Here is a 27516-nt window from a genome sequence, read left to right as displayed (position 1 = left end):
CCCAGTATTCTGTAGCCGGCCTTCAAAACTGAAAGTGAAATAAAGACATTTTCAGATAATATTGAAGGAAGTTCCTCAAGTTGAAGGGAAATGGCCCCACAGGTAATGGAAGGGTTGAAGGCCCCTGGAAATGGTAAACATAAAGGGCTATTGGGAGTTCCTATCGTGGCGCAGTGGTTAACAAATCTGACTAGGAACCCTGAGGTTGAGGGTTCAATCCCTGGCCTTGCTCAGTGGGTTAACGATCCGGTGTTGCCATGAGCTGTGGTGTAGGTCGAAGACGCGGCTCTGATCCCGAGTTGCTGTGGCTCTGGCGTAGGCTGGTGGCTACAGCTCCGATTAGACACCTAGCCTGGGAACCTCCATATGCCGTGGGAGTGGGAGCAGCCCAAGAAATGGCAAAAAGACAAACAAACAAACAAACATAAAGGGCTATTATTTTCTTTTCTTCTCTTAATTTCTTTCCTTCCTTCCTTCCTTCCATCCTTCCTTCCTTCCTTCCTTCCTTCCTTTCTTCCTTCCTTCCTGGGCCAGGAATCATATCTAAGCTGCAGCTGCAACCTACACTGCAGCTCTGGCAATGCCAGATCCTTAACCCACTGTGCCACAGTAGGAACTCTTCTCTTAATTTCTTCACATGTATCTCTTCAAAACGAAATGGACAAAAAACTTTAGCGCTGTGTTGTGGCAAACATAATATATGATGTAGTATATATGACAACAATAGACAAGGATGGAGAAGCAAGTGGAAGTACTTAAGGCATGAAGAAATATGCTGTTAACTCTGAATAGGTTGTGATAAATCGAAGATGCTTATTGCAGTCCCTAGAGAACCCATTAAAATGCACACATTTTAGCTAAAAGCCAAAAGATTAAAATAGAATACCAGAATTATTCAGCTAGCCTAAAGAAGGCAAGAAAGGAAGAACAGATGGAACAGGAAAAGGTGAGACAAATAGAACAAAATAGTAATTGGCCCACTAAAACCAAGTATTATCTATAAACACATTAAACATAGAGGATTAAACACTCCAGTTAGAAGACAGTAATTATTAGAATGAGTTAAAAAGCAGAGCCCAACCATAATTGTCTACAAGAAAGTACTTTTCATAAAAAACAGATTGAAGGAGTTCCCATCATGGCTCAGCAGTTAGCAAACCCGACTAGCATCTGTGAGGACACGGGTTTGATCCCTGGCCTCACTCAGTGGGTTAAGGATCCAGCATTGCCATGAGCTGTGGTGTAGGTAGCAGACACAGCTTGGATTCCGTGTTGCTGTGCCTCTGGTGTGGGTCCGTGGATACAGTTCTGATTGAACCCCTAGCCTGGGAACCTCCGTGTGCCACAGATACAGCCCTAAAAGATTAAAAAAAAAAAAAAAAAAAAAAAAAAGATTGAACATAAAAGAATGGAAAAATATGTGCATGCAAACATCATTAAAATTTAAATTAATGCTTATAAAAAGACTTTGTTACAAAGATGAATAGGCAACCCATGTAATAGGAAAAAATATTTGCAAAAATATATGATAAAAAACTTGTATTCAGAATATATAAAGAGTTCCTATAACTCAATAATAAAAAAATAAAGATCTCACTAAATATAAAAATGGCCAGAGTTCCTATTGGGGCGCAGTGGAAACGAATCCCACTAGGAACCATGAGGTTGCGGGTTTGATCCCTGGCCTTGCTCAGTGGGTTAAGGATCTGGTGTTGCTGTGAGCTATGGTGTAGGCCAGCAGCTGTAGCTCTGATTCAACCCCTAGCCTGGTAACCTCTATATGCTGTGACTGCGGCCCTAAAAAGCAAAACAAAACAAAACAAACAAACAAAAAACAAATACAGTTGGCAAACACTTGAACAGGTACTTTACAAAAGAAATACGAATGACTAATAAGTACATGAAAAACTGCTCAGTGTCACTAGTTACCAAGGAAATGCAAATTAAATTATATTAGGTAACATCACACAACCAACAAGTTGGCTGAAAAAACTGACAGCACTAAATGGTAGCAAAGATGTGCTCAAAGAGCTATACAATGCTACAACCACTTGGGGAAAATCTTCTGTAGTTTCCTATTAAGTTAAACATCTACATCTACTCTTAGCCCAGCAGTTGCGTTCCTGGATATTTATGCAAGAGAAATGAACATTCATGTCCACAAAGAGATGGGTACAAAAATGGTCATTCACAGCTTCATTGACAGTAGCCCAAACTGGGAACAACCCAAATGAATATCAACAGAATGGGTGAACAAGCTGTGGTTTCCATATCCTGGAAGACCACTTGGCAGTGCCAGGAAGCAAACTACCCACACATACAGCAACATGGATGCAACTCAGACCTTGTGCTAAGCCAGAAAGGTCAGACACAGAAGATGACAAATTGTATGATTACATTTAGATGAACCTTTAGAATACAACTAATCTAAGGTGAAAGTTTTCAAAAAGTGCCAGCAGATTGGCAAGGGATACAGGATTTTGTGGGAAATGGATTCTGTTGTCATCATAGCAATGTGGCTCACGCAGGTGGCAAACCATTTTTCAAATTTTCACAGCTAAGGTTTGTGCATTTCCAAGTATTGAATTTACCTCCCCCAAACCTGTAAAATAATAATAAAAATCATATTGTAGGTGGTGGGCATTGGGTAGTGATATTGATATAAATAACAGTAGAATGATGATAATTGTTGAAACTGGATGATGTATACATACAGATACATTATATTGTTGTTCGCTTTGTATGTGCTTGAAATTTTCAATGAATAAAAAGTTATAGAAGTTATTCGAACCTCAGTTTTCATGATACCATTGTGTTAAATTTAAACTCTCTTTTTGGGAGTTCCATTGTAGCTCAGCAATAAGGAACCCAACTAGTATCCATGAGGACGTGGGTTCGATCCCTCACTGAGTGGGTTTAGGATCCAGTGTTGCTGTGAGCTGTGGTGTAGACCAGTGGCTAGAGCTCTGACTCGACCCCTAGCCTGGGAACTTCCATGTGTTTTGGGTGCGGCCCTAAAAAGACCAAAAAAAAAAAAAGTTTCCTTTTAAGAATGATTAGCTTCTGGGTCAAAAAAAAATTTCATTAAAGTATATTAATTCCTTTCAGTTTTCTTTGTTGGTTAAATCAAAGTAAAACTTAATGTAAAACATATTAAAGTATATTTCTAAAATTATTTCTATCAATCTTTAAGTACATATGCACAGAGATGTCCAAAATGATGTCTGTCACATACTAATTGTGCTTAGTTTTGGGTAATGGGATCCGAGGTAATTTTACTCCAAATTTAATTTTAAATTTTTTTTTTAAACCAAGGAAGAAATAGCTTTACTAGGAGTCCAGGCATGTCTGGGAAACCCAGTTCGATCCCAAAGAAGAGGGGCCAGTACTGGTACAGGGCAGGAATCTAGCATTGTCACTGCAGCAGCTCAGGTCACTGCTGTGGCACAGGTTGGATCCCTGGCTCAGGAACTTTCACATACCTTGGGCATGGCCAAAAAAAGAAAAAGAAAAAAGAGAAGAAAGCCAAGTATGAAACTAAAACCTGCATCTTAATACCCTAACAGTCAGAAATGCTGCTGAGTTCAGCTGTGGTGAAACTTCTGGAAGCTCCTACTGAGTTAATGCCATTTGTGCAAAGGGGGAGGCCCCAGCCCTGCTGAGTCTCAACTCAAAATGAATTTATAGATCTGGGGTAGGAGAAAGAGAGGAAGAGGTGGGGGGATGGTCTGCTCTCCCACACAGGCCATCTCTGTGCAGGTGAGGGAGGAGCCACAGGCTTTGGACAGAGTGCAGCTGAGGGATGCTGGGTGAAGAAACACAAGGTCTTGGCCATCCCTGCATGACACAGAGGGCCTTGCTGTCTGGTGTGAGGGCACCTCCAGCTGGTCCTGGCAACACCCATACCCCTTCCTGAGGGCCCCAGGAGAGAGCCTCCATTCAGAGCAGAACTGCCAATGCCCAGAACCCCATCCAAAGTCACGGTGAGCTATGAGGGATGGAGCGGCCCCCTAAGACACCTGTACCTGTTAGTCTAGGAGACTTTTCTGGAGCAGTCACTTTTCTCAGACCAAAAGAGAGAGAGCTTACCTCATATAGGCCTAATCTAGAAGTCACTCCCACTGTTATTGCTTTTCTGTATTGCTGAAAATGTATAAAGTTGTATTGTTTTTACAAACAAAATTGTTAAAGATATATAGTATGAAAAGTTTTCTAGTAATGAGAATTGTCTAATTCAAACTTTGTCCATGGGCATGGATTTTAGCCTTATTAATAAGTACCCTTGTCTTGAGAGTTCTTAAGATCTGTATGATTAGTTATGCCTGCATGAGTGCATGCCCACATGTTTTGTCACATCCAAAAAAAATGGGAAAAGAAGCTATGGCCCTGACTTTACTCCTTTACTTTTGTATTGATGCAGGGTGTGTATGTGTGTGTGTAGGGGAGACTATGTAATCACTTTTTTTTTTTTGTAATCACTTATTAAAGAGAAAATTTAAGAGCTTCTCCCATTGCCTTTATTTACTAGACTATCAATATTCCAAATCCCTAATTTCCATATGTTTGCATTACCATAAACTTGGATTTTTTTCTGCATTTTTAATAACTTCAGGGGATCGGTATTGTGGAGGACGCCTTGAAAGACCTTCCGGCTCTTTCAAAACCCCCAACTGGCCAGACCGTGATTACCCTGCAGGAGTCGCGTGTGTGTGGCACATAGTAGCCCCAAAGAATCAGGTGAGATTCCCTGAAAATATGAAGAAAGTTCGCATGTGTGAATTGCCCAGATGGTGTGAATGGCTAAGGATACAGGGTGAGGAGGTCCTGCTGGACACAGTACTTCTACATGCAAAAACCCAGATTAAAATGGCCTTTGCTCTGTTTGACTTGCAAAGTCATGAATTTAGCTTCAGATTGCAGACGTATAATTATGAAAATAGTTTTGAAATACAAAGGGTAAGCAAATCCCACATGAGATCGTTCAACCCTGTGGAAGATGTAAGCCTGGGGTTATAAGCAGCAGTGACAAATCCCCAAGCACATGTAACCTCGGGTTACCATTTGCTCACCGAGTATCAGGTCCTGATAATAGCCCTCCTAGTCACCAAATCAAAAACAGACTGAACATTTTGCTTTACCAAAACCAGTGTAAACACACCACATCATCTTTTCTAAGAACAAAATGTCTCATGTGAAAGTTGGTGTCCTCTGTGGTGTTTGGATTTGTTTGTTTGGGTGGTTTTGTTTGTTTGTTTAAAATAAAATTTGTGGAATTCCGTGGTGGCTCAACAGGTTAAGAATCTGGCATTATCACTGCTGTGGCTCAGGTCATTGCTGTAATGTGGGTTCAATCCCTGGTCTTGGAACTTCCACATGTTGTAGGTGTGGCCAAAAATAAATAAAATTTAAAAATAGAGTAAAATTTGTGCAGGAGTTCCCCTTGTGGCTCAGTGGATTAAGAACTTGACTAGTATCCACAAGGACGCAAGTTCGATCCCCGGCCTCGCTCAGTGGGTTAAGGATCTGGTGTTGCCGCAAGCTGTGGCATAGGTCACAGATGTGGCTTGGAACGGCATTGCTGTGGCTGTGGTGTAGGCTGCCAGGTGCAGCTCTGATTTGACCCCTAGTCTGGGAACTTCCATATGCCACAGCCCTAAAAAGAAAAAATAAAACAAAATAAAGTAAAATTTGTGCAGCTTTCCCACAAATAACTATTCATTGCTCTAAAACAATCAACAGAAACAGTCTAGTTTTCCACTGTGTATTAGTTTGTGGTTATATGTATTTTTACCCTTTCCAGGGACCACTTTCAGGTATTAATTGCAGGTCAGAACTTAGCATGGGACTATACCAGACCTGTGTTGTAAAGTTTTGAAAATCACTTTTAAAAAATTGTTATTATTACAGACATTACAGATTTTAAAGGTGAGCATTATGATATTACTTTTTAGAAACTTCTAAACTGATCTTTTTATTGCTTATTACACAAATACTATTTGCCATTTATTCATTTCTTTAATAGAAAATTGTTCAGGCATATTGGAGTTCCCATCGTGGTGCAGCAGAAATGAATCCGACTAGGAACCAAGAGGTTGCAGATTCGATCCCTGGCCTCACTCAGTGGGTTAAGGGTCCGGAATTGCCGTGAGCTGTAGTGTAGGTCGCAGACATGGCTTGGATTAGGTGTGGCTGTGGCTGTGGCTGTGTCATAGGCCGGCAGCAACAGCTCCAATTAGGCCCCTAGCCTGGGAATCTCCATGTGCCGCTGGTGTGGCCCTAAAAGGACAACAGACAAAAAAAAAAAATTTGTTCAGGCACATGTTCCATGCATGTTAGTGATTTGAGCATACACACACACACACACACACACACACACACACACACACACTTTGATCATAATCTCAAAACTCAATTTTATTTTTAAGAGGAAAAAATATGTTCATTTATTTGATAATGAGAGTTGATAAATCTCTTGAACATTTTATAGTTTAAATAACATTTAAAAATTAAATTTCTCAAACATTCAAGCCATTGTGTAATTCTTGAGATGGTACTGATCACTTCTCTCTATTTGTAATTATGTTAGATTAAATAATTTCAATTTGGTTATACTTGCAGATTACAATTTAGTATCTTTTTGTCCATTTTTTTGTTATTTAAATATATATATATATATATATTTTTTTTTTTTGGTCTTTTTTGCTATTTCTAGGGCCGCTCCAGTGGTGGATGGAGGTTCTCAGGCTAGGGGTCAAATCGGAGCTGTTACCGCCGGCCTACACCACACCCACAGCAACTCGGGATCCGAGCCGTGTCTGCAACCTACACCACAGCTCACAGCAATGCTGCATCCTTAACCCACTGAGCGAAGCCAGGGATCGAACCCGCAACCTCATGGTTCCCAGTCAGATTCATTAACCACTGCGCCACAGGGGGAACTCCTGTTATTTAAATTTTAATCGGGGTTTTATTTATGTGACTTTTGGCTTCAGCCAATTGAATTTTTAATCATGGTTGTAATGTCCGAAATCACTGGAAACTCTGTCCAAATGCAAAAAATAATATGAGAAAGTTAGGTCCTAAGTAATTTCTATGTAAATCTATAGGTATTTTCTTCTATTAAAAACTCATTTTTTTTTCTTTTGCCTTTACCTCCTACTTTTATTTTCTTTGCAGAAGTCGATATGTGACTAATTTCTAAGTAGAACAAGTTTAGTCAATTTTTTACTAACCTGGAAAGCATTTTATTACTAACTTGTGAGAAGTTATAGGATCCAAAGCAGAGATATTTTATTTTATTTTATTTTATTGGTCATGTGCCTAGTATGCAGAAGTTCCCAGCTAGGGATCCAACCTGCGCCACAGCAGCAACCAGAACCACTGCAGTGACAAAGCTGGATCCTTAACTGCCAGGCCACCAGGAACTCCAGAAATATTTAAAGCAGTGTTAAGTATGAATAAGCTATTATTCACCCATCACTGGTGCCAGTTTTTTTTTAAAGTTGGCAGATATGTAGATATTTAGCAATTAAGTTTGAAGCCAAAATTTACCTTTGTGTCTCTCTGTGATGTCATTGCTGTTATGTCACTCAGATCACTGAGTCTTTGTTAGCTAATAGCTGATAACAATGTGCCTGTCCTAATAGAGTTATTACCTTCCATGAGCATCAGGAAGGGTTGCCTGTCCACCTACTACCCAGCAAGAGTAGGGACCAATCATCTGGGTGCCAGGAATATTTATGAACCCAGTGAGACATCCTTTGATTCACACTCTGGAGGTACTCTCCAAAAATCTGCCTATAAAAGGGAATGATTGCCTCTTTGATCAAAACTTCCTGTCGACTTGAATAATTTAGGACGCTGTTATTGGTACCAGTGCAAAAAATAAAGAAATATTTTGGAAATCTAACTCAGACTTTGTTTATCCATGCTTCTATGCAGCCTCCGAAAAATCTACCATATCACCAAGAGACTGTGCTTGGCAGGCACATTTTCCCTTTTTCTTTCTTTTTATGGCTGCACCCGTGGCATATGGCTAGAGAAATGGACCTGCAGCCACTGGCCTACACCACAGCCACAGCAACGTGGGATCTCCTGCATCAGCGACCTATGCTGCAGCTTATGGCAACACTGAATCCTTAACCCACTGAGTGAGGCCAGGGATCAAACCCACATCATCACGGAAACTATGTTGGGTTCTTAACCCCATGAGCCACAGTGAGAGCTCCAGCCAGCACATTTTTCAGACCAACTTCCAGAAGACATCATAATATCAATTCCCACTTTCCTGAACCTCTGGTCCTAAAGAATTTGACTTCTTTACATGTGATGGGAATGTTAGTCTCTTTCCCTCAAAAGGAGGACAGCTGTGTCCACTGCTCTCACCCACTCAAACACATACACTCACGCCACACTCCAACACACACTGCAATGGAGGACATCGTAGACAATAATTTTATACTTCTATTAGGTTTCTTCTAGAGAAGAATGAAGTTGGTATAAAGCCCCCTTCCCACTCCAACACAAACCCAATTTAAGTCTTAACATAGGAAAAAGGGGGGGGGGGAGTTCCCATTGCAGCTCAGCAATAACCAGCCTGACTAGTAACCATGAATACACGGGTTTGATCCCTGGCCCCGCTCAGTAGGTTAGGGATCTGGTGTTGCCCTAAGGTGCAGTGTAAGTTGCAGAAGTGGCTCCGATTTGGATCTGGTGTGGCTGTGGCTGTGGCGTAGGCCAGCAGCTGCAGGTCCGATTTGACCCCTATCCTGGGAACTTCCATATGCCATGGGTACAGCCCTAAAAAGCAAAAAAAAAAAAAAAAAAAAAAAAGGTCTTAACAGAGTTTCCTGGGGTTATGTAGTGTTTCTCTACTTTGTTAGCTGTTAAGTGATCAGAGTTTTCAAGCTTAAGTTCTCAACTAGTGTTGTTCCAGGCTTAACACGATCTTTTGGAGTGATTAAAAATGAAAGCAAAAGAATACCACAGTTTTGTTAGGTAAAGAAAAAGTATGAAAACAGAAGAAGAAAAATTTGAACAAAGTGGATACTTTTTTTAAAATTATTTTTGCGAAGGAAAATCATGGTACCTTGCAAATCTGGGGAGAGGAAGAAGTCTGTTTGAGGTTATTCTGCAAGGCCCCTTTGACAATTCTAATTTTGTGCTCTCACAAAAGCTTATAGAATTAGAGTTTGAGAAGTTTGATGTTGAGCGTGACAACTACTGCCGGTATGATTACGTGGCTGTGTTCAACGGTGGGGAGATCAATGACGCGGAAAGAATTGGGAAGTATTGTGGCGACAGCCCCCCGGCGTAAGTAGCACCTGTTTTATTTATTATTTTTCGATTTTTTTGTGTGTCTTTTTTTTTTTTTAGCCTTTTCTAGTAGCACCTGTTTTAACTCGTTAATATTTTAGGGGCCCAAAACTTGTGTCTCATTAAGCTGTCCTATTATACTGTATCTTCTGGAAGGTTTTGTGCTGGGTTTTTTTGTTCACAAATCCCTGAGTTCCGTGGCAGTGGGATGCATGCCTTACAGCACCAACACAGACAGTAGCCAACCCAGGGACCAAGCAACATTAATGGGAATGTGGAGAGAGGCCTCGGCACCCAAAGAGAAACCAAAGCAGAGATGGTGATGCCCCAGAGGCAGATGCTGAGCCAGGGCCCAGGTACTTCACTGCCCTGCAAAGATGACGTCAAGCATCACAGTAGAGTGAGGAAAATTCTGAGCGAAAATCAGGGGGTTGATTATTGCGAATGCAGATGAGGAAATGTGGAAGATTCCTACAGATCCAGTGATTTTATGTGATCAGGGATCTGTCCTGGACTTGGGGCTTTATGCTTCCATACTATTGGTCATTGTCACCAAGCAAGCCTGAAACGTACTGCATGTTTAGTTATCTATTTTATATAGAATAGTGTGTGTATGTTACTCCCATACTCCTAGTTTATCCCTCTCAAGACAGTGTGGTTTTAACAGAAAGAGAGAAAAATTTTAAAACACCAAAGAGAGGCCAATCTGTTTCTGCAGATTGAATACATCTCAGAGACACACAGATGGTGAGCAGATAAAGGAGGGCCCTATTGAAAAAGGATGTAGGGGCAGTTTTGGTTCATATAGGAAAAAAGAATTATATTCATATCTATATCACACAAAAATCAATTACAAATGGATTGGGAACTTAAATAAGAAACTTCCTTTTTTTTTGGTTTTTAGGGCTGCACCCACATCATATGGAAGTTCCCAGGCTAGGGTTCAAATGGGAGCTATAGCTGCCGGCCTACACCACAGCCACAGCAACACCAGATCTGAGTCAAGTCTACAACTTACGCCACAGCTCACCTACTGAGCAAGGCCGGGGATCGAACCTGTGTTCTCATAGATACTAGTCAGATTGGTTTCCACTGAGCCACAGTGGGAACTCCTTAAATGAGCAACTTAAATGAGAATTTTTGCCCATCAAATACACCTTAAAGAGAGGGAAAAGAGAAGGTACAGAAGGGAAACAGATATTTGTTAAACATTTGTCATATTTGACGAAGACCTAGGTCTAGGTTCCAGAACATATCAAGCTATCTTAAAAATTAAGGAAAAGACAATAACTCAGTTGAAAAAATGGGCAAAAGACGTGGAAAGACATCCCCCAAAGAAGGAAGCTGTATAGTGAATAAATCTTTGAGAAGAGTGTGTAAATTGGTACAGCCACTTTGGAAATCAGTTTAGCAATATCTGACAAAATCGAACATGAGCTTATGTCCTCTCACCTACTGTAGGTTATACACCTGGCCTTCCTGGGGTGTCCACCAAGGACACTTTAGTCCATGTGCATCACAAGACACATCCAAGCGTGTTCTCATTAGTGCTGTTTTAATGGGGGGGCAGTAAACTGCCCACTGTTGATCAACAAGAGAAGAGTTAAGTTCTGTTATAGCTCACAGTATACATCAGTGAACACAGAGCAAGAATCTCACAGTTATTGAGGGTGAGAAAAAAAAAAATTTTAAAGACACAGTATCCTTTCATTTATGTGAAGTTTAAAAGGATGTGAACTTATGGAATACATTGTTTCATGATGCCTGTGTATAGGTAAATCTGCAGGTAAAGGAAGGGAGAGGAGCAGCACAAAACTCAGGGTCCTGGTTGCCTCCAGAGGATGGGGGAGGGGTGATGGGAGAGGGGCTGTTGAGCATCACTCACTTCCGAGACAATGCCTGGAGTAGCTGGACCACCAGCCCACCAACTCACACTTTGACCAGAGGAATATTTTTCTCTCGTCAGGGGATCTGAGGCATAGGGCAGTGCAGAAAATGAGAAAACCCAATTGGGGCGCTTCCCCTCCCCCCGTTAAATGTGTGACTCGAGGGGGTGGGGGGAGAGTAGTGGTTGGTGGGACATCACTTCATCACCGCTGTGCCTGATTCAAGACAATACCACTGAATTCAGTTCAGAGACACTTATTACACCTCAGGCGTGTGGCATGCACATGGAACACAAAGATAAATAGAAGATACAGAGGCAAGTAGTGGGAGGCACCAAAGTAAGGCAGACAGGTAAATGGGCAGATGGGTAAAGGGTGTCCTGGTTGGATTTCTGACAAGGAGTCCTTTGGACCAGCTGGGACAAGAAGTAGGGAGGTCAGGAGAGGTTTAGGAGAGGAGATTATGTCTCTCGAATCTGAATCTTGAAGGAAGAGTTGAGTTAGTCAGAGGCACATGGGAGGACAGACAAGCAGAGGGGACTAGTCAGTAAAGATACACAGGGGAGGAGTTCCCATCATGGCTCAGCGGTAATGAACCTGACTAGCATCCATGAGGATGCAGGTTCGATCCCTGGCCTCGCTCAGTGGGTTAAGGATCCAGCATTGCTGTGAGCTGTGGTGTAGGTTGCAGATGCAGCTTGGACCCTTTATTGCCATGGCTATGGCGTGGGTTGCAGCTGGCAGCTGCAGCCCCAATTCAACCCCTAGCCTGGGAATTTCCATATGCCACGGGTGTGGTCCTGAAAAAAAGAAAAATAAAAGTAAAGATACACAGGGGAAATATATGTTCTTCTGGAGACTAAACTTTGAGTGGGGGCCCAGAGAGAGAGGAGGCTGGGGGTTGAGTTGGGCTCCACATGGGAGCCCTCCAAGTGCAGTTAAGGGAAGTGACAGGACCAGTGCCTCTAGAACTCCCGTCCTAGAAAGAGGAGCAGGGAGGCTGATGAGGAGGCTGTGGCAGTGGTCCAGGTACAGCTTTAGTGGTAGAGCTGAAGAGGAGGAGATAGATGAAAGAATATTTATGAGGCAGAATTGGCAGGACATGGTGACTGGTTGGCTGTGGTGACTGAGGAAGAGAAAGGCTGTGAGATGACAAAGCAGAGACAACTCACACACCCAGCTCTGTAAGACAAAACAGCATCCTCATTCCTAGGGTGTGCCAGTGGGGAGTGGGTCCAAATGAGGTTTCCTCTTGCCTTGCTGGTGGTTTGTAACATTAATTTGCAGATGCAATACTTGGCCCTCAGTACATTTATGGCGCTGTGATTCTGTCACATTCATACTGAAGCTCAGTAGCAGCATAACTAAAATATAACTTTGTTACTAAAATACTCTTCCCTGAGAAAATTCAGCTTCCAATATAGCGCTTCCAAGATTAGTTCATAGCACAGGCAGTGAATGATCACTATAATTATAACAGCATGTCTGGAAGGCTGACCTGATTGGCTCTTGGTTTTCTTTGCTGCTTTATAGTAAGTGCTTTTGGTAATTTCATCATCTAAACAAGATTGACATATCTTATTTGTTATTGTAGTTGTATGGTACATTGTATGTAGTTCTCATGCACATTGTATTTATTTAATAGAATGTGTTTTCCAAAGCAAGATAAACTATTTCTGTTAAATGCTTGATTCTCAGAAGCTTTATTTAAATGAACTTGGTCACTTTTGTGACTGAAACTCTAAATGTAGGTCACAAGCCTTGCTCTTAGGTTTGCTCATCCTTTGGTTCAAAAGACAATAACCTTCAGGACAGAAAAGATCCTGCAGTTTTTCTAACAGGTTCTGTCAAGTCCAGAGGTAACCTCCCCTAACCCACTGTGCTCAGCTGGTAGGTGGGGGAAGAGTTGCCTCATTAGTTACTGTCCATGATGCCTAAGAAGTGGTTTGATTGGGGGAAAAAAGAATAGTGGTTCAGTTGAGAAGATGCTTCAAAAAAGGAGTTTAGCTGAGCCACCAGTTAACCCAATTAAATAACTTTAACTTTTTCTATTTCTGAATTCAATAGTTTTAGAATAAAATTAGCCAAACAGCATTTTTAAACCAAGGTTTAAATAGCAATAGCCGAAGAGTAAACACAACTACGCTCTTGTATAATCTAGCTATACTCTAAGATTTCAGAGAGCTTCTGAGCCTCAGTTATACTCGCCAATAAATCTTTAGTACCAACTAACCAGCATGCCTCTGAAATAACTTTTTTTTTTTTTTTTTTGTCTTTTGTCTTTTTAGGGCCGCACTTGCAGCAGCATATGGAGGTTCCCAGGCTTGGGGTCTAATCGGAGCCGTAGCTGCCGGCCTACGCCAGAGCCACAGCAACGCAGGATCTGAGCCACATCTGGGACCTACACCACAGCTCACAGCAACACTGGATCCTCAACCCACTGAGCAAGGCCAGGGATCGAACCCACAACCTCACAGTTCCCAGGCAGATTTGTTAACCACTGAGCCACGACGGGAGCTCCTGAAATAACTTCAAAATGAGAATTCTTAATGGTGTTCATGACCACAACAGAGTAGTCACTTTGTTTCTCCTTCACAGCATTTTGCTTCCCAGATTATAAGCAGAAATGTTTTCATTTGCAGCATGTGTAAGAACTATCATTAGGAGTTCCCTGATGGCATAGCAGGTTAAGGATCTGATGTTGTTGCTGCTGGGGCTTGGATCACTGTTATGGCATGGATTCAATACCTGGCCCCAGAACTTCTGCATGCTGTGGATGCAGCAAAAAAAAAAAAAAAAAAAAAAAAAAAAAAAAAAAAAAACATTAAAAATGAAATGAAAGTCCCATTAAACCCTGCATGGCTTTCTTATCCCCAGGGTGCTCGTGAAGAACCAGCTGCAGCTTCAGTGTTTACATCAGTCCCAATGTCTGTCACCATCTCTAGAGTCACTTAGTCCTGGGTTTGAATCTTGACTGTTGCACATAACAGCTGAGTGCCTTGGACAAATTGCTCAAACTCTCCCATCTTCAATTACCTATCCCATAAACAGGGGATCGTAACAATAGGGTTTAGTTGTGAAGATAGAATTTGACAGTTTGCATAAAGCACAATGCCTAAATGAGCAAACATTCAGTAAATGTTAGCTATTAACAATAATGTTGAGCAGATTAAGACTCACCTTTTTAAGTACTTTAGCTTTTCAGTTTAATCAGAGTAATCTATTGTCGGAAATTGATGGAAAGCTAGAAGATTCTACATTTCAGAGAGATGCCACTTAAACTTTTAAATATATATATACATTTAAAATTTGTTTTTCTTTTAGGCCAATTGTATCTGAGAGAAATGAACTTCTCATTCAGTTTTTATCAGACTTAAGTTTAACTGCAGATGGATTTATTGGTCACTACAAATTCAGGCCAAAAAAATTGCCAACAACTATAGCACCACCTGTTACCACCACCTACCCTGTGACTACAAGTAAGTTTTCTCTTCTGAAATTTGTACACAAATTTGAGGAGTATAAGAATAATTCTTCTGAAGTAGGAAAAAAAAAGTGTAAATTAGAGGAAAATACTGGAAACTAAAATCAGTTAAATAAAGATGAAAACTTAGGTAAGAGAAAAATATGATTCCATTAATGAAAGAAAAGTATAAGTATAAAGTAAAAGTGTAAGAAAGGGAGTTCCCATCGTGGCGCAGTAGGAGCGAACCCGTCTAGGAACCATGAGGTTGCAGGTTTGATCCCTGGCCTCATTCAGTGGGTTAAGGATCCAATGTTGCCGTGAGCTGTCAGTCACTGCTTGGATCTGGTGTTGCTGTGGCTGTGTCCTAGGCCGTAGGCCAGCAGCTGCAGCTCTGATTAGACCCCTAGCCTGGGAACCTCCATATGCCACGAGTGCGGCCCTAAAAGGACAAGACAAAAAAAAAAAGGTGTAAGAATGCTTACAAGCTAATACTTTTTAAATGTTGTCTAAGAGAATTATGGTCACTTAAAAATATTAGGAACCCTATTATAGGCACAGGTCATCATAAGCCTAATTTTTCTTCCCTAGAACTTACAAAATTATGTTTTTATTACAAAGAACTGCGGCATTTTAGGTTAGAGTTTTAGGACCCTGATACTTGCCTATTTTCACATCTGCTAGTATTTGGACTTTTTTTTTTCCTGGTGTGCTCCAAAATGTGTCATACAAAAATATATTATTTTTTCAAATTGGAATAAATTAAACAAAAATATTTGATGAATTATTAGAACCCAGCTGGGAAACTTTGGTCTGGGTATGAACCAAGAAATGGAGACACAGGAGTAGGTCCCTGTGCCTTATCTCTATACCCTGTCACCTCTACCCACCAGGATTTCAGGCCTCAGATCTCAAAATCTAAATCCAGGGAGGAGAAAAAAAGTGGGAAGGATCTATGATTACAATGTGAAATAGGTTGAAATAATCCTTTATTGCCTACCATCTCCCGCTGGTACCCAGGTAGGGCTCTCATCACTGAGAACAGGCACTTGTAGGACAGATTTTTCTGAGCACTCCACAAGTGTGCCACCTTGTGGCCTGGAATCGTACTGCCCCGTGTTACAGCAGTGTTTCTCCAGCTCATCTCAGAGGACCCTGTTGGCCTTATTCTTTGGAGTCTGTGCCCATGTGGTTCCCCAGCTTTTACCTCCAGTCCTGAACTTTCTCTGAAATTGCAATCATGAATTTGTAACTATCTCCTCATATTTTGCAACAGCTAGATATTTAAATTAAAACATATCAAACTTAACTCATTTTTATCACACTAGCTTCTGCCTCAGGTCTGATTTTCCACTGTTTTCTAAAGCATGGTCCACAGCACCTGTAGCCATAGACCTTGGGAAATTTTAACAGGGCTTGGCAGTTAATTGGACAAGAGAGATCAGGGAGCATGCCACTTAGGTCCCTGGCTTGCACAACTCTGGGGATAATGATGCAATTCATGAAGTAGATTCATAGGTTTAGAGGTAGATTCAAAAATTAAGCTGTGATCTTGTTGGGCTTGAGGCCTCTGTGAGATAGTGACGTGGAGATGGCATGTGGACAGTTAGAGCTATGGGCCTCCAGACCAGAAGAGATATTTAAACAAGAGATTTAAATTTTCCTCAGAGTTCTTACTGTGGCACAGTGGGTTAAGACTCTGACTGCAGCAGCTCGGGTTGATGTAGAATTGTGGGTTGGATCCCTCACCCAGCTCAGTGGGTTCAAGGATCCAATGTTGCCACAGCTGTGGCGTTAAGTTGCAGCTGTGGCTCAGATTCGATCCCTGGCCCAGGAACTTCCATACACTGTGGGAGCAGCCATAAAAAAATACACAAATAAACCTGAGAGTCATCAACATCTGAGGTTGACACCATGGTCCAGAATTCAATTGCCTAGGGAGAGGTTATGGGGAAAGGAGAAGAAGGGCTGGAACCAAATCTCTAGAATCTCCAACTTTATAAAGAGGGGCTGCTGGCAAAGAAGATAGAAAAGAAGCAGCTAAGGAGGAAGGGGGAAAGTAGGAGCATGTGTCATGGGGCCATGGAAGAGAATGTTTTAAGAAGGGAGTTGTTGCAAGAGCTAGGTGCTGGTGAGACTTCAAACAAAGGGCGGGGCCAAAACATCCCCCTCCGATTCATGAGTGGAGGCTACTGGAGACTGACAAGGGTTGTGTGAGTGGAGCTGCGCAGACAGAACCCAGGCAGCGGTGAGGAGCGTGTGGAGCAAGGTGAAGAAACAGTAAATCCAGCATCTCAATGCACAGGTCCAGCCCTTGGGTTTGAACTTGGTGAAGCCAAGGAATAAACTGAGGAGGAACTTTCCACAAAGGTGGAGGGTCTGGCCTCCAGAGGACTCGCAGGAGACCTTAGACCAGAGCGGGGCAGGCTTCTCTCTGAGGGGAGGAAGGGAAGTGAGGGTGCAGGAAGACAACTCAGAGGGGTGGTGGGGGTTCAAGGACGTCTTCTTCTATGACTTTTATTCTCCAGAAAATAGGCTAGGTCACATGCTGAGAATGAGAAGGAGGTAGAAGCCCTGGGGGTTGGGGAAATCTGAAGAACAGCTGTGGAAATTGGAGGCAGCTTGTCATGTGGATGAGGGTCCTCGTATTTTGCAGCTGCTAGACATTTAAATGAAAACATATCAAACTTAACTCATTTTTATCACACCAGTTTCTGCCTCAGATCTGATTTTCCACTGTCTGAGTACAGACACAGGGGGAAAAAAAAAAAAAGCAGAGGCTCCTACAGGGCTGAGGGACAGAAGAAAGGGGAGTTTAAGGTACTGTCAAGAAAATGACTGAACTATTGGACCACGGAAACTAAGGGAATAACTAAGGAAGTAAAGACGGGCCAGGATTGATGGAGTGGGGGAAATGAGAAGGGTCAATGTGTTGAACCTCTAAACATAGAAAAACAAGTCATCATGAGAGTCCGAGAGTAAATAAATAAGCTGGAGAGAGAGCAGGCTGTACTGGAAAACAGGCTGTCTACATCTGAGAGATTGGTGACAGGACATCAGCAGGAGGACATGTGAGCCTGGGGCTGAGAGATGGAGATGGAGCAGAGGGACCATCTCTCAGGGACGTGTAAGGATTGTTCCCAAGGAGGGAGGACCCATCCAGAAGGTCACAGGGGCACATGGAGAGGAGGCTGAGAGCCAGAGACCTGCTGGGGAGTGCAGGGGCAGAGAGAGGACAATAAGATGAGGAGGGTTGGGCTGGGGTAACTGATGGCATAAAGGCAAGAGAGCAGGAAGGTGCCAAAGGGAGAGAAGGAGCTGCGTAGAATGCCCACCCATCCTGCAGACCAATGCTCTGAGGCTGAGAAGGAGCTGGTTTCCAGGGTCCAGGTAAAAAGATGCTCTCCCATCAGACAGGGGAGCCACTAACTACTACCTTTTGACCCAGCGAATTAGGTAAATTTAGGTCCTCAACTCCTGGAACAGTATCCCCTCTAAATGCTTTCTGAGCATTCTCTCATTCTTTTATAAGCACACACACACACACACACACACACACACACACACGTATATATTTGCTGTTATGTGTATTTTAACATTAAATCATGTATATTTTATTATTTTTTATGGCTGTACCTGTGGCATATCTATGTTCCCAGGCCAGGGATTGAATCTGAGCCACAGCTCTGAACCAAGCTGCTGCAGTCAGCTTTTTAACTCACTGCACCACAGTAGGAAATCCAGTTGTGTATGTTTTAATATTGTAATGCACTTTGCACCCTTTGGGGAGTTAAGCAGGGGTACATATTCAGAGTAAATTCACAGAGGAGTTAGCAGAACATCTTTAAAAGGGCAGTGTTACAATTGCAGATTCTTACCCAACACATACAGTTCTGTAACAATTGTTTTGTTCTTCCTAGCATCTTGCCACATATAAGTGAATCATTAGCAAATATTTTGGAAACATTTTTAATGATGATATTGAAGGTTAAATATTTTCATTTTGTTAACCCACAGTTTCTCAACCTTGGCACTGTTTACATTTTGGGCCACATAATTCTTTGCTGTTGGGGGCTGTCTTGTTCACTGTGGGATGTTTAGCAGCGTCCCTGGTTTTCCGACCCACTAGATACCAGTAGTATCACCAAAAGTATTTCCAGATATTAATAAAAGTCACCTAGTGGACAAAATCACCTCAGATTGAGAACCACTGTGTTTATCTATTTAGTTATAATTTTAAATTTGTCCCCATCTTTATAGGCAATGACAGGCTCCAAAAAAAAAAAAAAATGTTTAGTGATGGCAGCATCTAATTAGAGATAGAATACACTTTTTCATGTGAGCAGTGCTCCTTCAAACCTGTACTACTCACTTTTGGGCAATTGTATATTTCAAGTGCACCAAGAAGGCTCCCTCCGCCCTCAAGGGGAACCCGGTGAGATTCCTTTTCTAATGTGAAAAGTTTTAAACTGTATCTCCCGCACTCATGTTTGTTGTACTTGGTTTTTCAAAGCCTGGTAGGTGAGGCTCTATCTATTTTTGGTTATAGCGTTAGTTATATATAAAGGAAGAAGAGAATAGGGCTAAATTTGGGTTATCTTTGATCTCAAGTTTAAAATCAGCGGAGGGTATTGCATTACCCTGAGGAAATTAGAGCAGGAGTTGGTAACATGAAGAATTTCCTTTGCGTGTGTTTTAATTATTTCATCGCAACGACAGATTGGTGGCTCAGAGAAATACAGGCGGATTTTACATTGATAAACACCAATTATGCTTGAATTCATTTTCCTGAATCTTATGTCTTTCTTCTTTGAATTAAGGTGTCAAACCCACCGTGGCCCTATGTCAACAAAAGTGTAAACGGACTGGGACTCCAGAGAGCAATTATTGTTCAAGTAACTTTGGTAAGAAATAAAACCCAGCCTTTCCTTTTTCCTCAGAAACCCGAAACTGCATGCTTAATCTCAAAGGAATTGCCTTGAATGTGATGGTACAGGGTCAGTTACACTCTTCATTTACCCAAGAAAATATTTTCCTGCTCACTAAAGTATGTTGACTTACGCCATTCAAAGCTTTAGATTTCACAACTGAGAAAAAGACTTATGCAGAAAAGACACGTTTTTCCACATAAACTTAATCATTTGATGCCTGGAATGTGATGCTGTCGCTCTATGTGTTCTGGCTGGCTCAGGTTTCCTGAAAAAAAATCTGTGTCCTTTTTTTCTCACATAGTTTTCACGTCCTGAGTATATTTTCACACATCTGTAGTTCAACTTCAGTAAATTAGAAACATATCCACACTAGCCTCTCTCAGAAAAAATTCAAGTATTTCCTTTGTAGTGTCCTTCCAAAGTACTAAATTAAAACTTGGAAATCTGAAATCCATTTGGAAACACTTATAAATTGGAACCTGAGAAGATATTACCTAATGACTTAGAATTTCAGGGATTTCCCGTGGTGGTTGGTTCAGTGGCTCAAACCCGACCAGTATTCTTAAGGACTTGGGTTTGATCCCTGACCTTGATGACTGGGTTAAAGGACCTGGTGTTGCTGTGAGCTGTGGTGTAGGTCACAGATGTGGCTCAGATCTAGCATTGCTGTGGCTGTGGTGTAGGCCGGAAGCTACAACTCCGATTTGACCCCTAGCCTGGGAACTTCCATATGCTGTGGGTGCAGCCCTAAAATGACAAAAAAGAAAAAAAAGAATTTCTAAAAGTTTTTTGCAATTAAAAAAATTGCACTTTCTGTGAAAACCACTCAAGAGCAAAAGATATCGAGTTTACTTATGTTGGTTATATTTAAAAGGAACGTTTGAGAAAAGTCTTATCAGGAGTTCGTGCTGTGGCACAGTGGGTTAAGAATCCGACTGTGCAACCACTCAGGTCACTGCAGAGAGTTCAGTTCTCTGCCCAGCCAGTGGGTTAAAGGATCTGGTGTTGTTGCATCTGTGGCATAGTTCTCAGCGGTGGTTCGAATTCAGTCCCTGGTCTGGGAACATCCATATGCTACAGGTGCAGTCATGGGGGAAAAAAAAAAGTCATTTCAGGAAAAGAAAATTGCTGCACCCTCAATAGATTACCCAAAACAAAGGAGTTCCTGGAAGAGGCTTCCCTTGCGTTTTTTTATGCCAAGTGGTAAATGCAGCCCAGAGGGTTCATTTTATAGTGAAGATGTGAAGGCACTGAAGACTCTAGGGTTCTAAATCTTACTGGAGTTTGCTTGCTTAGATTCAAATAACTGGCAGGAACATGAAAACCAATAGCACCAGGTGTCATTGCTCCCACATCCAGGGAGCAACACTTCTGTAGGAGCTTGGGGAAATCTCCCTCCCTGTCCTTCAGAGCCCTCTGATTTCGCTCAGCTACCAACCGATGTTTTGCAATGAACACTCACCCCTGGAAATCAGAATAAAGCATGATAAGAATTCTGACATTGTAAGCTTTGCACACTATATAAGGAGTGAGTTCTCACTTTATCCTCAAAGGGTCATAGCAGCCAAGTCCAAAGCCCAATTTATTCCACTGTGACTCACTCACACGGCAAAATGATCCAATACTATCTCCAGTGGCCCACTGGTTCTCAACCAGCATTGGTAACAATCCTTTAGAGGCAAGTTGGGGTTGTCACAATGACTGAGGGGTGCTTCTGGTTTTTCTAGGTAGGGACAGGGTTCATAAAAAAGTCATTCCATGCAAGTCGTGCGTCGCTTGCAAGTCTCTCCCTGACAAAATATCAAAAGCCCACCTTTGAGAAACACAGCTTCTTTCTCAGAAATGACACTTTTTTTCTCTAAGTGTCTCAAAGTAAAAAGAGAGTTATGTAATGAAAAGCAACTGAATTTTACTAGTTTTTTTTTTTTAAGCAAGAAAATGTGTTTATACCCCAGCTCTATACTTGTTAAATGAGATCAACAGGGTGGATAAGAAAGAGAATATAAAAGACCCAGAAAAAGACAGATATTGGAGTTCCCATCGCGGCTCAGTGGTTAACGAAGCTGACTAGGAACCATGAGGTTGCGGGTTCGATCCCTGGTCTTGCTCAGTGGGTTAAGGATCTGGCGTTGCCGTGAGATACGGTGTTGCCGTGAGTTGTGGTGTAGGTCACAGACACAGCTCGGATCCTGCGTTGTTGCTGTGGCTCTGGCAAAGGCTGGCAGCTATAGCTCTGATTAGACCCCTAGCCTGGGAACCTCCATATGCCGCAGGAGTGGCCCTAGAAAAGGCAAAAAGACCAAGAAAAAAAAGAAAAAAGAAAAAAAAAGACAGATATTTACTGTTGATTAGAGATGGGGATCTATAGGATTAATCAAAGTTCAAGGAGAGATGAGCCAGTGGGAGACACAGAAAGGAAGGTGCTCACCACACAGACGTGGGGACTCAGATCCACATGGCTCAAAGCCCCACCATGCACTTAGTATGGTATTGCTTCTAAAGATACAAGTTCCTGTTGAGTATTCACAGATCGAGGCTCATGAGTCCATTCCTTACTTGGTGATTGATCCACATGTTGGATAAAACAGTGGAACGAGTCCCTGTCTCAGCAGTTGACTGCAATATGGCAGGTATTTTGCTTTCTCTCTTCTGTATCAAGGCCTAACAACTGGGGTAGCATTACAGCTCCACGACTTTTTTCACCGAGTTGTGGTGACGAAGGGGCAGAATCAAAATCTCTCAGGGCCTTCTTTCTAACATTAAAATCTTTCCTATCTGAAACTTAGAGGAATATACATTATTTTCAATTCTTCTTACATTTGCTTTCACTGTCCCGTTATTTCAAAAACGTTTTCTTCTGCAGTCTTGGCTGGCACAGTTATCACCACCATCCCTCGAGGTGGGAGTTTGCACGCCACAATCTCGATCATCAACATCTATAAAGAGGGAAATCTGGCAGTTCAGCAGGCTGGCAAGAACATGAGTGCCAAGGTCATCGTAGTCTGCAAGCAGTGCCCTCTCCTCAGAAGAGGTGAGTAGGAGGAAAACACCAGTGTTTCTTCCGGGGGAGCTCGGGGGGAGAAAGGGGGATGAGAAAGGCTCATCTGAGCAAGTCATGGATCTGTCCATGCCATGGCTCATCTAGGGACATAAAATCAGGGCTAATGTATTGCTTCCTTCTGGTTAAGAAGGAGGACTTTTAGGAGTTCCCGTTGTGGCTCAGTGGTTAACGAATCCAACTAGGAACCACGAGGTTGTGGCTTCGATCCCTGGCCTTGCTCAGTGGGTTAAGGATCCGGCGTTGCCGTGAGTGTAGTGTAGGTCACAGACTCGGCTTGGATCCTGCATTGCTGTGGCTCTGGCGTAGGCTGGCGGCTACAGCTCCGATTAGACCCCTGGCCTGGGAACCTCCATATGCTGTGGGAGCAGCCCTAGAAATGGCAAAAAGACAAAAAAAAAAAAAAAAAAAGGAGAAGGAGGACCTTTGGAATCAGGCAGAATTGGGCTCCAATCCCTGTGCCTTGTGGAAGGTGGTGAGGTAGTAGAAATGATGAATGAATCCAAAAAACATTTGAAGTTGGACCAACAGGGAGCAGATAGGAGGAGCAGTTCAGGAGAAAGAGGTTTTCAATTATTGCACTTCAGGTGCCAATACTAGGTTTAGAGGAAAATATCCATCAAAGAACAAATTCAGAGCTGGAGTTCAGATGATAGAGGTATATGTGGCCTAGAATTAAAAATCTGGGATTCATTTGTAGATATAGGATTGTTAAATCCATAGATGGGAATGAGTTTATTAAGAGAAATTTTGGAAAAAGAAAGTTACTCCAGAGTCAGAGGCACATGATTGTTTAACAGGTCTTGAAGTTTTGAAAGTAATGTATGTTCTATGATTTTTAAAAAGTTGATTTAAATAGAGAAAGATATAAAATAAAAAGTGATGCCCTTTCCCTTTCCCCAGAGGCACACTGAAAAGTTCCTTCCAGAAAATTCTATTGCTATAAAGTATGCACATTACCACGTAAACAAAGGGGATCATGCTACACATATTCTACTGAACTTTCCCCCCACATGACATATATGTGGACATCTTTCCCTCGACAGCACATAGCGATCTCTCTGTTTGGAAGGGCAGTAATGCCTGGTATTCCACTGTGTGACATACCACAACTTCTCTATCCAGTGTCAACTCATGCCTTTCCTCAGTCTTGTTGCAGACCTCCTCCACAACCAAAACATAGCAAACCCCACACACAGAGAGAAATACAGAATCCCCACTTCAAGAAGGCTTTATGATGAATTCAGATTGTTCCAAAAAACCAGGAGGCCAGCAGCCTCACATTGATTCTTTATTTTTTGTCTTTTTGCCTATTCTAGGGCCGCTCCCTTGGCATATGGAGGTTCCCAGGCTAGGGGTCTAATCGGAGCTGTAGCTCTGGCCTATTCCAGAGCCAGAGCAACGCGGGATCCGAGCCTCATCTGCAACCTACACCACAGCTCATGGCAATGTCGGATCCTTAACCCACTGAGCAAGGCCAGAGATCGAAGCCACAACCTCATGGTTCCTAGTCGGATTCGTTAACCACTGTGCCACGACGGGAACTCCTCACATTGACTCTTTAGCGGGAAGAGCAAAGGTTCTGTAAAAGTTAACACTTCTTTCCAGAACTGTCAGGAACAGCAAGTAATGCATATCTAGGTACTTACTGTAAGGTCTCATAATGATGCTAGCAGTCCAGCCTTCTAGTGGCATCTACCTGACCAGCATCCCAAGCTTTCACAGGTTCAAGACCACCATGATGACAGTGTGAGCCCACTGAGGAAGGCTCATGCAAGAGAAAAAGGAAACATGTATTTCTTCTTTGACACGCAGCAGAGAAAGGGAGAATAAAGGATGTGGTAACACACACTTCCTTTAGTTCACTTTTCTGAGGCAATATAAATCTTCAGAGTTGAATCCAACAATGCTCAGTCTAGGCCTAACTTAGCTAGACACATTGGTATATAACGAAATAGTATAACAGATATACGTACTTTTTTATTTTTTAATTTTTTTGTCTTTTTAAGTACTTTTTAATACCTTTTTTTTTTTTTTTTTGGCAAGGGCCTGTAAGAATGTAAAGAAGTATATGATCCACCTAGGCCTCCAAAAAAACTTGTGTGGTATAAATGTTTGAGGAGTTCCCACTGTGGCTCGGTGGAAGTGAATCTGACTAGCATCCATGAGGATACAGGTTCAATCCCTGGCCTCGCTCAGTGGGTTAAGGATCCGGCGTTGCCTAGAGCTGTAGTGTAGGTCACAGACTCGGCTCGGATCTCACATTGCTGTGGCTCTGGTGTAGGCCAGTGGCTACAGCTCTGATTTGACCCTAGCCTGGGAACTTCCATATGCTGTGGGTACGGCCCTAAAAAAAAAAAAAAAGACCAAAAAAAAAAAAGCAAGCAATAAATGTTTGAGATGTTAAAAAAAAAAAAGCTCAAGACAACAATAGAAGACAATGGATAATCAGTTGCCAAATGCCTGAGGAAATCCAGATCCACTGTGGGACGTAAGAGGCCATCTAATAAAGACAGCGCTTCAGGGAGCACTGAGGCCCCTTGAGGAGGGAGTGCCTTTCACAGGAACACAGTGTATTGTTCAGAGTGACACTCAGTAAAATATACCAGACCCACTGCAGAGCTGGACAGGCCTGGATCTAGTCACTCCATCGGTTTTCTAGTGTTAGCAGAGCTGGCACATGCTATTTGATTGAATTTAGATGTTTTTCTGATGAGAGCCATAAAGCAGATTTTATCCTAGATAGAATCAATATCTAATTATATCGATACAGCATTTTCCTAGAGGTACGTTATAGTCTAAGTTGTTCAAACCCACATGCATAGAGAGAAAAAATTAATCTTATATTCTGTTTTAGGTCTAAATTACATTATTATGGGCCAAGTGGGCGAAGACGGGCGAGGCAGAATCATGCCAAACAGCTTTATCATGATGTTCAAGACCAAGAATCAGAAGCTGCTGAATGCCTTGAAGAACAAGCAATGCTAACGGTGAACTATGTCCATTTAAGCTGCATTCTGTCACTGCCTTTGAAAGATCTATTTTTTTTTCTCAGTAGAAAAAGAAAATTTATAACCTGAAATATTGAGCATTCAGAAAGATTTACTCTTCACATGATGTAGGTATTCGACCTCCGATATCGCTGATGGAAGTTCTGTTGCCTGCATAGAAGAGGAGCAGATATTCAATTGGAAACTTGCAGACATAGTCGGGTGACAAGAGACTAAATGTATCAAGCGTTGACAGTTTGGAAGCAGTTTATTTATACATCTCTGTAAAAGGATGTTTTAGAAACGAGTTGTGTGAAGATGTAAAAAAAGATATTTTCTATGTGCAATATTTATAGTGATATTTGTTTTACCTTCAAGCATTTGCTCTGAGGTGTTACAGACTTCTCTCGCATTTTTTAAATCAATGCTTAATAAAAAGTTTTAAAATGATTATATAACAGCCATTAAACTTGTTTTTATAGAAGGTGGGACACAGTAAAAAGAATATTCCCTGCCCTTTACCTATAAGTTTGTCCTTGTATCAATTTATACTTTACTAAGAGAGCTTTCCAAGAACTGCAGGGACTAGATAGATCCAGCAATGTAAACAGACTATAATTCTTCCCTGCAGAACCAGAGAATGTAAGAGCTGGAACGCTGTCCCTCAGGAATCTAGATCAGGTCCTTCATTTTTGAGGTAGAAGTGGAAGCTCAGGTATATTTAATGACCTGTCTGAAACACACACCTCCCAAGAGAGAGAACAGGCAATCAAGTTCAGATGTCTTAATTCCAAACCCAGTGCCCTCACTGCCATTACCACAAAATAAGATGGTAGGAATGTAAATGTATCAATAATTTCAATATACATTACTAAATACTTCTATTCAAAGCCAAAGATTATCAGACTGGATTAGAAAAACAAAATCTATGTACTATTTGAAAGAGGCATCTAAAACATAAGGACACAGAAAAGTTGAAAAGGATAGAAAAACATAAATGTACCGGACAAATACTTGCTAAAACAAAACAGATGTGGCTTTATTAATATTAGGAAAGAGACTTTAAAGCATTTCTCAGCATGAAGAGGGTTACAAGGAGATACAACGATTCTAAAATTTGTATGCTACTAATAATATCCTTCAAAATATATGACTAAATCTGGCATAGTATAAATGGAAATGGACACGTCTGTTGTCATAGTGGGAGATTTTACACATTTCTCTCAGTAATTGGAAGATTTAAGAGGAAAAAAATAAAGATATAGAAGATTTGAACCACATAGTTAACTAGGTTTACCTGATGGACATAAAACCAAAAGCTCTCTTTAGGGCCACACCCGTGGCATATGGAAATTCCCAGGCTAGGGGTCAAATTAGAGCTACAACTGCCAGCTTACGCCACAGCCACAGCTATGTCAGGTCTGAGCCACACCTGCAACCTACACCACAGCTCACGGCAATGCCAGATCCCTGATCCACTGAGTGAGGCCAGGGATCAAACCTGCATCCTTATGGATGCTAGTCAGGTTCATTTCCACTGCACCACAATGGGAACTCCCAAAAAGCTCACTTTTAATCTCAGTATGGAACAGTTTCAAAATTTGACCACTTACAGCCCCCTGAAACAAATTCTATCTAAGTTCAAAGAACTGGTATCACACAGGCATCACTTTCCAGCAAAAATGCATAATTGGGAATTACACAAAGTACACAATAGTAAAAAAATTAAAAAATAAGGAAAAAATCTGATATTGGAAATTGAGTATTGTGCTTTTTAAAAAATTATTTATTTATTTTGTCTTTTAGTCCTTTTAGGGCAGCACCTGTGGCATATGGAGGTTCCCAGGCTAGGGGTCTAATCAGAGCTGTAGCC

At 41.7% G+C, this 27516-nt stretch overlaps 1 protein-coding gene across 1 annotated transcript in view; it reads left to right on the top strand.

Annotated features, from left to right (window-relative positions):
• The window catches only part of PCOLCE2 (procollagen C-endopeptidase enhancer 2), an 85323-nt gene extending 59225 nt beyond the window's left edge, over positions 1-26098 (top strand). Inside the window, exons 4-9 of the mRNA XM_005669917.2 lie at positions 4613-4737; positions 9176-9312; positions 14526-14680; positions 19485-19568; positions 22459-22626; positions 25511-26098. Of these exons, the coding sequence (XP_005669974.1) occupies positions 4613-4737; positions 9176-9312; positions 14526-14680; positions 19485-19568; positions 22459-22626; positions 25511-25641 (800 nt within the window). The 3' untranslated portion in view covers positions 25642-26098. The remainder of the gene's footprint in view (positions 1-4612; positions 4738-9175; positions 9313-14525; positions 14681-19484; positions 19569-22458; positions 22627-25510) is intronic.

Source organism: Sus scrofa, chromosome 13, assembly GCF_000003025.6.
Source record: "Sus scrofa isolate TJ Tabasco breed Duroc chromosome 13, Sscrofa11.1, whole genome shotgun sequence".
Classification (NCBI taxonomy): domain Eukaryota; kingdom Metazoa; phylum Chordata; class Mammalia; order Artiodactyla; family Suidae; genus Sus; species Sus scrofa.
The sequence above is the reverse complement of the archived record's forward strand: the minus strand, read 5'-3'. Positions and strand labels throughout refer to the sequence as shown.